The sequence below is a fragment of the Gorilla gorilla genome, chromosome 5 (assembly GCF_029281585.2).
Source record: "Gorilla gorilla gorilla isolate KB3781 chromosome 5, NHGRI_mGorGor1-v2.1_pri, whole genome shotgun sequence".
Lineage (NCBI taxonomy): Eukaryota > Metazoa > Chordata > Mammalia > Primates > Hominidae > Gorilla > Gorilla gorilla.
This window is the reverse complement of record NC_073229.2, coordinates 161211173-161224559: the sequence shown is the minus strand read 5'-3', so window position 1 is coordinate 161224559 and position 13387 is coordinate 161211173. Positions and strand designations below refer to the sequence as shown.

General features: G+C 39.7%; 1 protein-coding gene across 5 annotated transcripts in view; it reads left to right on the top strand.

Annotated features, from left to right (window-relative positions):
• The window catches only part of IL20RA (interleukin 20 receptor subunit alpha), a 43942-nt gene that overhangs the window by 15144 nt on the left and 15411 nt on the right, over positions 1–13387 (top strand). For all 5 annotated transcript variants that reach the window (XM_055391200.2, XM_004044736.4, XM_019028678.3 and 2 more), the window contains exon 2: positions 12982–13117. In XM_055391200.2, the coding sequence (XP_055247175.1) occupies positions 12982–13117 (136 nt within the window). The remainder of the gene's footprint in view (positions 1–12981; positions 13118–13387) is intronic.

The window sequence follows — 13387 nt, the reverse complement described above, 5'->3', positions numbered from 1 at the left end:
TTTTCCACCATAATTCTTTAATGAAAATGAAAGAATCTCTATTTTCCTCCCTTTCTCTAATGCTCTTTTGTCCATTATTTACCATTTAATCATTTCTGCCTCATTTTTTTTACCTTTTCTATTATTTTTTTCTTACACTTTTATCTTGTTGACTTTCCTTCTGAAAATTTCAAGTCATGAAGATATTAGTGGAAGAATTGCATTGCCTCTAGGAGGATAAAAAGAAGTACTAGTGTTGAAAATGATTTGAGGAATAAAGTGTCGATATTTAAGAAATAGTTACTGGTTGAACTTGGAGTTTCCAACAGCTATTCTTTTCAGTACTTTAGTGGTCCCAAACAGTTTGTCTTTGACCTTGTTCTTTCTTTTATATTTTCCCTTCTGATGCATATTATCAAGTAGTAAAGATTTCAACCCATATTTGAATCTACTTTTCCAGTTACTATGATGATCATTACTACCAATTGAGATGCTTTGGAGATTATAACATGTGAAGAACATTAGGTACTCACTCTCAAAAAGTTTATTTTATTTTATTTTATTTTATTTTATTTTATTTTATTTTATTTTAGAGATGTAGTCTCACTCTGTTGCCCAGGCAGAAGTGCAGTGGAGCAATCTCAGCTCTCTACAACCTCTGCCTCCCAGGTTCAGGCAATTCTTCTGTCTCAGCCTCTCGAGTAGCTGAGACTACAGTCACATACCACCATGCCTGGCTAATTTCATATTATTAATAGAGATGGAGTTTCACCATATTGGTCAGGCTGATCTCGAACTCCTGGCCTCAGGTGATCCACCCACCTTGGCCTCCCAAAGCGCTGGGATTACAGGTGCAAGCCACCATGCCTGGCCCAAAAAGTTTATTTTCTAAAAGGTAAGGGAAGAGCTTTATATAATCTAAGAGATGACATAAAGTAGTGGGACTGGTTTTCTAACAATGGGGCTGGCTTATACAAATTAATAATAGTCATTATGGGAGGCTACACACAAAAATCTCTCAACAATGAATTTCATAAGCTCCCTTTTCTCAGTTGCAGGTACAGCTTGGCACACACTGATCAGAATATCCCATTGAGTGGCAAACTTTCAACTTGGGGGAATGAATTTTATTGTTGAAAGCATTCAAAGCCACTTTCCACAAGTTTGGGTGATCAAGCTGGGAAATGCTATATTGAGCAAAAACAAGATGTAACTATTTAAAAAATGAGATTGAATTTTTTTTGCATGTTTCTAAGCTACCTCTGAAGATAATTGTAGCTGAAAGGAAACATCCCTCAAATGCCATGAGCTAAGAAGTATCATGAGAATAATCATAAACCCTCCCAAGTAAACGACTTTGAAGATACACACTCTCTTTAGTGGGTAAAATTCAATAGATTTATTTTACTTTAAATAGTCTGTATGTTAAAGTCTTACTTGCTATGAAGCACCAACAGCAAAATACTAAAAAAACATGTTTAAGCACATAGATTTACTTACTGAGGTGTGGCCATAAAGAAATAATACCAATTTTTCTGTATGACTTATGTATTGCTCATCCATATAAATGTGCAGGTACCTGGCAGAGAAAGTATATACTGATGGGTTGTGCCCCAGACTCAGAAAATATCTCCCCCACGAGAGCAGGGCTTTCTGTCAATTTCTTTTTTTTTTTTAGATGGAGTCTCACTCTGTCACCCAGGCTGGAGTGCAGTGGCGCGATCTCAGCTCACTGCAACGTGTCTCCCAAGTTCAAGCTATTCTCCTGCCTCAGCCTCCCAAGTAGCTGGGACTACAGGGGCACGCCACCATGCCCAGCTAATTTTTGTAATTTTAATAGAGATGGGGTTTCACCATGTTGGCCAGGCTGGTCTTGAACTCCTGACCTCAGGTGATCCAACCACCTCGGCCTCCCAGAGTGCTAGGATTATAGGCGTGAGCCACTGTGCCCAGCCCTTCTGTCTATTTCTGTCCTCAACTGTACCCCCGTGCCTATCATATATTCTACTTCTAGCCCATAGTAGGTACCAGTAACTATTTGTCACACGAATATAACTATGAACAGTTCCACCAGGAAAAGCTTAAAAGAATAATACTTGAGTTTACCTCATTGACTTTCTTATATCTTTCCTTAGAAGCTACAATCTTTAATATGCAAAATTGATCTTGGTCATATAATCTTTTCTTCCCACAACACTGTACTTGGGAGCATTTCCCACTTACCTAAATGTAAGTATCCCAGGCGAGAGCCCTGCCTTGGCCAGCACACTTGGGCCTGAGCATCCACCAAATGGCTGAAAAACCGTGGGCAAGTCATTCAACCTCCCTGGGCCTCTATCCACTAAGCTGTAAAATGAGGATAGTAACTTTGGAGGACAATACTGAGCGAATAATTCCTGAGCTCTTTCTTTGTGCTGGGCACTGTTCCAGGAGCTCTATGTGAAGAATCTTAATCATTGCAACAAGCCTAAGAGGCAGATAGTACTGTTCCATTTTCCAAATGGGGAAATTGAGGCACAGAGGTTAAGTAACTGGCTTGAGGGCGCATAGCTGGTAAGACGTAGAGCATGGAGTAGGCTCCAGTGTGACCCTAGAACTTTTGTTCTGGAATCTCTCCCTGAGCTACTCACATAAACAATTACTAGAAACCATTGGGTTAGGGCAGTTGGCAGTACCTCGTAAGAATGGACAGTATTATTACAGAGAAAACTGAGGCAGCGCACCGGTCCAGCAATTAGTCAGAGAAATAATAGTGAGGTGGTGGTTAGGGGAAGAAAATCAAGTGCAAAGGAACTAATGCTAGCACCAAATCGTGCTCTGTCCTTTATAGACGACAGTTGTGCAGCTTTTTTCTCAGGTAGGTCCTCACTGAATCATATTGTAAGTGCTGTTTAGAAGACTTACTTTTCAGCCAGGCGTGGTGGCTCATGCCTGTAATCCCAGCACTTTGGGAGGCCAAGGCAGGTGGACCACCTGAGAACAGGAGTTTGAGGCCAGCCTGGCCAACATGGTGAGACCCCATCTCACTAAAAATACAAAAATTAGCTGGGCATGGTGGCAGGCGCATGTAATCCCAGCTACTCAGGAGGCTGAGGCAGGAGGATCACTTCAACCTGGGAGGCGGAGGTTGCAGTGAGCCAAGATTGCGCCACTACACTCCAGCCTGGGCAACAAGAGTGACACTCCATCTCAAAAAAAAAAAAGAAGAAGACTTACTTTTTGTGGGAACTTGATATATAATTAGGAAGAAGAAGGGAGATCAATTAATATTTTTCAAGAGAAAGGGTTTGTAACTTGGGACAGAAGAAAACATGCCGTTCCTTTCAACATGATGAAATTAAAACAATGCTTAAGATAATCTATGTGAAGGCAGTCATACCTGTTTTGCTCTTCGGCGGTTAGAATGTCATTGTTTACAACATCCGCTTCCTGAAATTAGTCAATCATCCCCTGGTGTTTCTGTACTGCCTTTTAACCTTGTTCCCACAGTAGAAAACTCACTTGGGATGGAAATTTTCTTTCCCTACAAGCCTATGAAGGTATTTTCCTATTTAAAAATACACATAAAATATGTAGCAACCACTTGCCATGCCATGGGTTACTGTGCCTTCATTAAAACACAGCTGTTGAGTATCTTCTGACTGTGCAGATCCTGTGTGTAATGTAAGCTTACCAAGGTGAATTCAAGCTACACAGATTTGGTAGTTCAAGCTGTTCCACTTCAATTCAATGCTCATGTGGATCTAGGATCTGCCATGATTTATGTCAGCCCGAAGAGTTCCTGGTCAGTTCATTTCCAAAGCATTTATTTGCCAGACACTGAGAATACAAAGACCTTATAAGACCTGGTGTCCAACAGATCAGAGCCTCTGATTCCTTCACAGCTTCAACTTTAGAAGGGTAAAGGGGGTAGGACATCTGGGGACCTTTTCTGAGCAAGGTGGAGCAGGGCTTCTGAAATGCTAAGGCTGCCCCAGTTGGTCATAAGCTTCAGAAACTTGAATGGTCCCAAAGGGGAGTCTCCAGAAGTGATCACATTTGGCTGCCCAGTCTCTTGCGATTTGTTTGCTTTCTGTACTGGTTAATGAATGTGCTGGCTATAATGGGAAAGTCTAAATGCCTCAGCCACAAAAGAGAGGTTGGGTTAACCACAGAGGCTGATTACCCTGGCTGTTTATGAGTTCACCCTGAGAACCTTACCCTTTTAACTGGTGTTCATCAGGCACTCACATATGCGTAGGCTTTTCCTTGAGTACAACTAAAAAGAAACAACTTTTACTGTCAGACATATAATTAAAACTCTAACATACTTAGATGGCAACCCTAGTATTCACTTTGAGGCCATTAGGAAAAGGTCACAAACCATTTTGCTATACTTACAGACCTGTATTCAAGGTAACTGTTAGAAAAAATGTAGCAGCTGCATTTTATAAAACTCCACTAATGATAAATTTACCCATTTAGATCTATCTTATTAATCCATTATCTTCCTACTGGAAGGACCTGCGAGCAAACAGAGAACTTTTTCCTTTGGTGCTAGAGCATAAATGAAGCTGGGCTAGAAGAATTTCCCAAAGACCAAATGCATTAGTTCATTCCAGCTGCTAGAACAGAATGTGATAGATTGAGTGAATTATAAAAAACAGAAGTTTATTTCTGACACTTCTAAGGCTGGGAAGTCCAAGATCAAGGCAGATTTGGTGGATGGAGAGGGCCCACTTCCTGGTTCATAGATGGTCATCTTCTCACTATGTCCTCACATGTTGGAAGGGGCAAGGGACCTCTCTGGGGCCTCTTTTATAAGGGCACTAATCCCACTCATGAGGGCCCTGCCCTTATGACCTAATCACCTCCCAAAGACCCCACCTCCAAACACCATACATTGGGTGTTAGGATTTAACCTGTGAATGTTTTGATGGGGAGGAGGAACACACACATTCCATTTATGGTGCCAAGGTATAATATAATAAAAGGGAAATAAACACTGAGAGGGGACACAAATCTCTATGTGGCTTACAAGCTACAGGAAATCAATCATTACCTCGAAGTTCATTAAATGGGTAGTTCCTTGCCGACTCCTCACAACTTTGTGAAGGCAGAGGCCATCTTTAACCCACAATTCAAAGGGGCATCCTCACATATCCTTCCATTGTTCAAAGCTCAAAGGGAGTCCAGAGTTGATGACCCTTCCCTCAGTCTTCTGAGTTCTGCTTCCTCTGGAAAGATCAGTCTCCTGCCCAGGTGTCTGTGGTCAGGATTGCTCACTTTAGTGGAGACCACACATACCCTACACATCACAGCACAATCATGTCATTAAAATAGCACAAGCCAGTATTTATTCAATGATGCACACATGGAAAACCAAGGGGTCTCTTAGTTCCAAAAGAATGCTAGAGGCGGAAGGGACCTAAACGCAAAGGTATGAAAAAACAGGGTAGGTTCAAGTATTGAAGGTATTTTGGTGTGGCTGGTGAACACGGTGCATTTGGCAGAATTGCAAAAGGAGACGTTGGACCTGCCCATCTGAAGAATTTGTGTACCAAACCAAAGTCATGATGGTCTGGCACTCCCCAAACATAAAACTATGTGCACCAATCCAACGGCTTTTTAATTTGGGATGTGAAATCTCAAATATCTCAGAGAATCAGAGCCGTGCTTCCAGACCATAAATCTATTTGTTAAAATGCATTTGTTACCCATAAATTGGCACACATTTCCTGATAGCAATGTGGGTGTGACATGTTTTCACTTTGGTGTTGATTCAATGACCTTATCAGTACTAGCAGGTTAGAAAATTGATTTCTCTCCATTGAAATGTTTATTCAGGAATCTTTCATCATGCTTTTCAAACTTGAAACAAACAGTGCCTAAAAACTTTGCAATTTTTTTTAAACTAAAGAGAATACTAGTTATCAAATCGTATTTCTTTTTTAAATGTACTATTTCTTTTCCTTTAAATAAAAGCGCTAACTCTTGTTTTGTTTTGTTTTGTTTTTAGATAGAGTCTCACTCTGCCACCCAGGCTGGAATGCAGTGGTGCGATCTTGGCTCACTGCAACCTCCACCTCCTGGGTTCAAGCAATTCTCCTGCCTCAGCCTCCCAAGTAGCTGGGATTACAGGTGCCTGCCACCGTATCTGGCTAATTTTTGTATTATTAGTAGAGACAGTGTTTCACCATGTTGGCCAGGCTGGTCTCAAACTCCTGACCTCAAGTGATCTGCCTGCCTTGGCTTTCTTAAGTGCTGGGATTACAGGTGTGAGCCCACACACCTGGCCTAATTCTATTTTTTATCACTCCTTTGCATCATCAAAATAGATAAAAGCATGAGTATTCCTTGCTAGATCTTCATCTGTTAATTTTACTTTCACAGCACAGCCACTCTCTTCCTGATGGGACCTGTGCAGTTCTGCTTCATCGGCAGGTCCCACTTCTAGTTTGAAACTTGAGCTCCAAGCTTCCCATGCATCTCCCTCTCCACAGCCTGCATCTTGGTGCACAATGGAGCTACTGCAGTTATGGTCTCACTGGCTTCTCCCTTCTCCTCTTGGTCTATCCAGTCTTTTCTCCCTTCAGCAATGAAGTGATCCATTTGAAATATAAATAGGTTCATATTTTCCCCTGCAGCAAAGGATTCAATACTTTCCCATGAATTTCAAATATAATCCAGACATTTTCCCAGAGTTTAGAGAGATGGGGGATCTAGCTCCTTTGTACTCCTTAGATTTCATCTTGGCCACTGTCCTCTTTGTCAGCTTTCCAAACTGATCTTTTGACAGTTCCAAAGACACTGTCTTTTTGGATAGGCCCTTTCCCACCTCGGGGGTCTCTGCCTAGAACACTGCCCTCTCCTAAGGCCCTGTGTATTTACAGGTTCTGTGACCCACCACTCCAGCCTTACTCCCTTGCTTAGTCTGATCACCAAATTTTTATGTATATATTTGTTTTTGTTTTTTACTTTTTAATGATGTCTCTCTTCCTACTGCCCTGGAAGCTCTGCAAGGGCAGGAACTTACCTGTCTATTCACCATAAGATATCCACATGGTAGGCACTGTGTTAGTATTCAAGGGCTGCCATGGCAAAGTACCACCGGTTTGCTTTAAAAAACACAATTTATTCTCTCACAGTTTTGGAAGCTAGAAGTCAAAATCAAGGTGTTGGCAGCACCACACTCCTTCTGAAGACTAGAGAAGCCTCCTTCCTTGCTTCTTCCAACTCCTGGTGGTCCCAGGCATTTCTTGGCTTGTAGGTGCATCACTCCAGTCCTTCGTCTTCACATGGCATTCTCCTTGTGTCTCTGTGTCTTCCCATGGCTGTCTTCTTATAAGGATATCTGTCATACTGAATCAGGAGCCCACCTGACTTCAGTATGATCTCATGTTAGCTGTATCTGCAACAACTCTATTTCCAAATAGGTCACATTCTGAAGTACTCAGAGGTTAAGACTTTAGTATATATTTTATTTTTATTTATTTGTTTTTGCAAGAGAGGGACACAATTCAACCCATAAGCGTACCCAATAAATATGAGTTGAATGACTGAATAAGATGAGTGTCGAACTGATGTTTCTCATCAATACAGATAGGATTGACTATAGTATGATTTATATGGGAGACAAAGAGCTAAAGTCCAAGGCCAAGGTGAAATATATGTGTCCATATCTATAAAGTTAACTGTGGTTTCAAATTAATAGAAATCCTGTTCTCGGCAACTAAACATAAACCAGAGTAGAGTCCAACACAATCTTCTAGGAATCCCTACCTTCGTGGTCACCATATCGTCTGGAGAACGTGTCAAAAGAGGAGGAGTTTCTGCTTGCATTCCCTAGGACCAGATAAGGGAGGACATATTGTGGCAGGAAAGGGAACGGACCTCCTATGACAAAATGTGGTGGGATCCCAAAAAATTTGCTGAACAGATTAGTATCTGACATTTTTAAATTCCCAAATTATTTGATGTATTAATATCATAGATTAATACATGTTTTCTCATCAGCCTTTTCTTATCTTTAAATTCTGCTTAAATTCTACTTGGTTTACAACACTGGCATGCGAGTGAGGAGGTTAAGAGTATGGGTTCTGAACTCAGCTCCTCCACTTACTAGCTGTGTGAATTTGTGGCAACTTACTAAACTCCTCTGTGCCTCAGTTTCCTCATCTGTATAATAGAGATGATAACAATAGTACCTACCATAGGGCTGTTATGGAAACTGATTGAGTTGGTTTGTGTAAAGCACATAGACCATGCTGGCTGTGTGATAAGGATTTAGTAAGTATTAGCGACTATTTTTATTATATGCCAACCAACTTGCTCATATCGACTAAATACACTTTAACATATAAAGGCTTTCGCAATATTTATTATTATTATTAAAACAGAGCCTCTTAGCCTGTCATAAGTGGATCCCACTTTCAACATTTTATTTTTTGAGACAGAGTCTCACTCTGTTGCCCAGGCTGGAGTGCAGTGGCTCTCTGGAACCTCTGCCTTCCTGGTTCAAGTGATTCTCCTGCCCCAACCTCCCAAGTAGCTGGGACTACAGGTGCCCACCACCATGCCGGCTAATTTTTGTTTCTTGTGTGTGTGTTTTTTTTTTTTTTTTGCTAGAAACAGGGTTTCACCATGTTGCCCAGGCTGGTCTCGAACTCCTGACCTCAAGTGATCTACCTGCCTTGGCCTCCCAAAGTGCTGGGGTTACAGGTGTGAGATACCACGCCTGGCCACAACATTATTTTTAATCATACCCAAATGTATGATACCATTTCCAGGTGAAACCAGAACTAATCCAAAGGAACAAGCAGTCCATGTGAGAGAATTCTTTTAACTCCTCTTTGCAGAAAAGTCAAACCTCTCTGTAGGAAGAACCATCTATTTCCATTGATCAAAGACACATTATTAAAAGTCCATAATTAACAAAATACTGCTAATCCACAGCAATTTATAAGCATCCATTTCTGAAAATAAAATGTTGACAAGCAGAGAGACAAGATGTGCTTTGCCTGATCTAAGGAAAGATGACTAACATGGCTTAATTTGTTCTGATTTAAAAAAAAAAAAAAGGTTTCAAAACCAGCAGACCATGTCATAACAGGAATATTTTGTGTCCTGGAGAGATTTAGAGATGGGCTGATATCAAGACGTGACCTACTTTTCTCATGACAGGTCTGCCCCTGAATAATAGTTTGATTTATTGACAACAGGATGATCCAAAACTGAAACATTTTCTGCCTCTGCCGTCAGAAAGATAATGTCAATCCAAAGGAAGAACCTGCAGGTCTAAAAGCTGTAGTATTTTTTCCCCAGATGCAGTGTACAAAATATAACATTCATTTTTAAGTGGATTTCTTTTAAAGATGTTTATTACTCTGAGATCTCATCAGTGTATTTGCAATAGCTTAACTAAGCATTTGTTTTTTAAAAAAAAATTCAAAAAGTTTTTACTGTGATCTTTACTTGCTATTAAAAAGATAGTAAGTTTCTGGTCTTCTCCTTGGGTAGTTTTTAATTGTCTTCATAAGCATAAAATCAAACTATTAGAAAGAACATTTCTCAAAATTGTTAAGGCAAGAGCCATTTTATTAAATTATTGGGAATGGAGGGGTTTTTTTTTTTTAGTGATTGGTCTGTCTTAGATGCTTTCAGTTTTAGAATCATTGTTGTATTCATTCTCTACTATTAGGTAACAAATTACCTTACACTTAATAGCTTTAAACAACAAATATTATCTCACATATTTTTTGAGAGTCAGGATTCCAGTAAGGGCTTAGCCAAGTGGTTTTGGCTGAAGGTCTTTCACAATAGTGTAGTCAAGAGGCAAGCTGGGGCTGCAGTCATCCGAAGGCTGGACTGGGGTCAGAGGATCCACTTCTAAGATCACTAACGTTCCTCTTGGCAGGAGGCTTCACTCAGTTCTTCAGCAGCTTTGGGAAGCCTCAGTTACTTTGCCACATGGGCCTCCACAGGGCCACTCACAACAAAGCAGCTGGTGTTGCCCATGCAAATGATCCAAGACAAAGAAAACAAGATAGAAGCCACAGTGCCTTTTATCACCTAATCTCAGAAGTGTCTTTTGTCATGGCTTTTGTCATATTTTATTGGACACACAGACCAACCCAGGCACAATGTGGGAGAGAATGATACAACCTGTGAATGCCAAGAGGAAGGGATTATTGGAGGCCAGCTACCACAGTCATGGTGATAGATAAGATTTACCCATAATGTAGATGTGCAGGGGAGGCATACATAGTTCACAGCATTTATAATGAAATATATTCTCTTCTCAAAGAATAGAGTGGCATAAGAACATTATTTTTTAATGTTATTATTGTCACATTACTCATTCTGTTGGTTTAATATCATTACCAGAGTTTGCTAACATTTCAACAATTGGCATAGCATTTGTGAAGGACCATTTAGACAATTACAAAGCATTAATCAAAATGTCTACTGAATCAATGAACATTAATTATTGACAGCACATTCCAGAGTATAGGTTATTTCAGAAGAGAAAAATTGCTTTGTTTCCTTATGACAGCAACCAAAAAAACTAAATTAAAATAAAATTGCCTGTCTATTTCTTTTACTCCAAGTTGTTTCTCAAAACTTTTTTGGGTATGTTTTAGGCATCTTGAGAGCTCTGTCATTTCTTTACTCACATTAAAAAAACAAATAGGGCTGGGCGCAGTGGCTCATACCTGTAATCCCAGCACTTTGGGAGGCCAAGATGGCAGGATCACCTGAGGTCAGGAGTTGGAGACCAGCCTGGCCAACATGGCAAAACCCCATCTCTACTATAAATACAAAAAAAAATAGCCAGGCATGGTGGTGAGTGCCTGTAATCCCAACTATTTGGAAGGCTGAGGCAAGAGAATCATTTGAACCTGGGAAGTGGAGGTTGCAGTGAGCTGAGGTCATGCCACTACACTCCAGCATGGGCAACAGAGTGAGACTCTGTCTCAAAAAAAAAAAAAAAAAGATAAATAGAATACAGTGTTGTAGAAGATAAAGATTTGTACAGATTGAACCTTGAGACGATATGCCTGGACTATACTATCTAAGATAACTTCTGTTTTCTATCTCCAAACTCATGTTGCCACAAACCAAAATGTTCAATTTCCTTTTCATTTCTATAAAGCCATGTTTTGACAATGTCTTCCACCAGTGATATTATAATGCACAGTCTATTTTATTTTGTATAAGATGCTAGCCACTCTTCATATGTTAAGGCCATCTAAAAATGTAGGCCACAGCATTTTAGCTCTGGAAAGATCCTTGGCAATTTTTATGTTAAATGGGTTCCACATTTTGGAAGAGCTGAGAAGTGTAATACTCAATGTGCTGCCTCCTCATGTTCTGTTTTGTCTTCAAAAATCTGATTAAAATTGAGAACCTAGTAGTACTACAAAGCAGTATTAAATCATTGATAAATATTCACTCTATGTAATCTCCAGAAAATACCAACACCACTTGCTACCCAATGGTTCCAAAGAATTACAAGAAGAAATCAAAGACTGATGTTGGGCAGGCTATGTCCTTTTGAGATTCCCCTACCGCTAACACACACACACACACACACACACGCGCACGCGCGCGCGCACACGGCAGTGGTCAATTGATTGTGCTTCTCTGTAACATTTTTTAAAAAAATAAAACAAAATTTTTTAAATGAGCAAGGTTAAAAGTAGGTGTCATGACAATTATAACACAAGCATACCTACACTCAGCCATCTTTACACTAAAAAGCTAATTTTGCTTAGAATCAGGGTGATATTACAAAGTTTAATTCTAAAGTAAATAATTTTTCTTTTCACTTGGCTTGCAAAATAACAATACATTGTATAGAACTAAGCTTAACCAAGGATTACCTCACACATAATTCCTTTCTCTGACATTAGTCCCAGCTACTTTACTCAAGAATTATGATACTTAGCAAGATTGGACCTGCCATCAGTGACTGAACTAAATTTTATTTCCTAAGTTTGATTGGCAGTATTAATATTTTATATTTTTCAAGTTCATTGATTGACTAGAATGTGCATATTTGTGACAGGATAAGTTGTTCATAAAACCTGATTGGTTATCACTCTGTGCTTTGTGATCTTTCCAATATTTTAAATTAATATTTTGATTCCTACATATTACCACTGAATTTTTTCATTTACTTTAATCCAAGGATTATCTTTGCTTTATTTTATAAGAAAGTAGCCTCTCCTTTCCTTTTCCAAGTTTTTAGTAGTTTCTCAATTCTTTACCATTTCTCTACAAGGATTTCTGTAAATTAATCCTCTAGGATACAGTTTTTCTTAGAGTGCACCTATGTGAACATATCAGTGTTTATTTAAATAAATTGTCTTATTTCATTGGTTCCTTTTCTAATTATTGCTTTACTATATTCTTTAGTAAAGGCAGTCCCAATTCTAACCTTTGAAACTCTGGCCTCTCGGGGTCACCTACTCTAAATTTTGTTTTTATATTTAATAAAGAGATTGTTTTAGTTCTCTGCTGTGCATAACAAACTACCCCCAAAACTTAGTGGTTTAAAACAATCATTTTATTATTTCTTAAATTTCTGGGGATTAACTGGGGCTCTGCCAGATGATTCTTCTGCTGGTCTCACACGAGGTCTCTCATGCAGCTTCAGTCTGTGACAGAAGGGGCTAGAATGGCCACAGTAACTTCATTGTGGCCCCTTAATTGGAAGGCTGGGCTCAGCTGGGACACCAGGACAACTGAGCCTCTCTTCGTGCAATCTCTCAGCATGGTCTCTCCAGCAAGTTAGCTGTTATTTTACATAGCAACTCGGGAATTTTTTTGAAAAGCAAAAGTCCTGGCTTAGTCCCAGAGCCACCTCTGCCACATTCTCTTTTCCATTTCAGAGATGTTACACAGGGCATGCATACTGGAAGGCCGTATTGGGGGCCATCTCTGGAGACTAGCTGCTACAGGAATCATGTTTTCCTTTTCTGCCACTAAGACCTCAATTCCTTTCTGCTCCTTTTTCAGTTCCCTGTGTCTCTGGTGGTTTGCCTAAACCTGCAAACATCACCTTCTTATCCATCAACATGAAGAATGTCCTACAATGGACTCCACCAGAGGGTCTTCAAGGAGTTAAAGTTACTTACACTGTGCAGTATTTCATGTAAGTTTCTTCTTTTCCTTTTGGCTAGCTTACAAACACAAGACTCAGACTCTTGTGAATTGTGTAAAGAAAAACTCTCTGTGGTATTAAATGTGTTTGAAAAAGAGAAAAGTTTTAGATATTTCAGGTTAGGTTTTCTTGATGTTTTGTAAGATTAAATTAGAAAACAGTTTCTTCATGGAGACAGAGGCATTGGGGGGCTCAGGCAAGGTGAGGTTATTTAGACAGAGAAAAGAAGTTTCTAATAATAAAACATTATTAGGTGGCTGA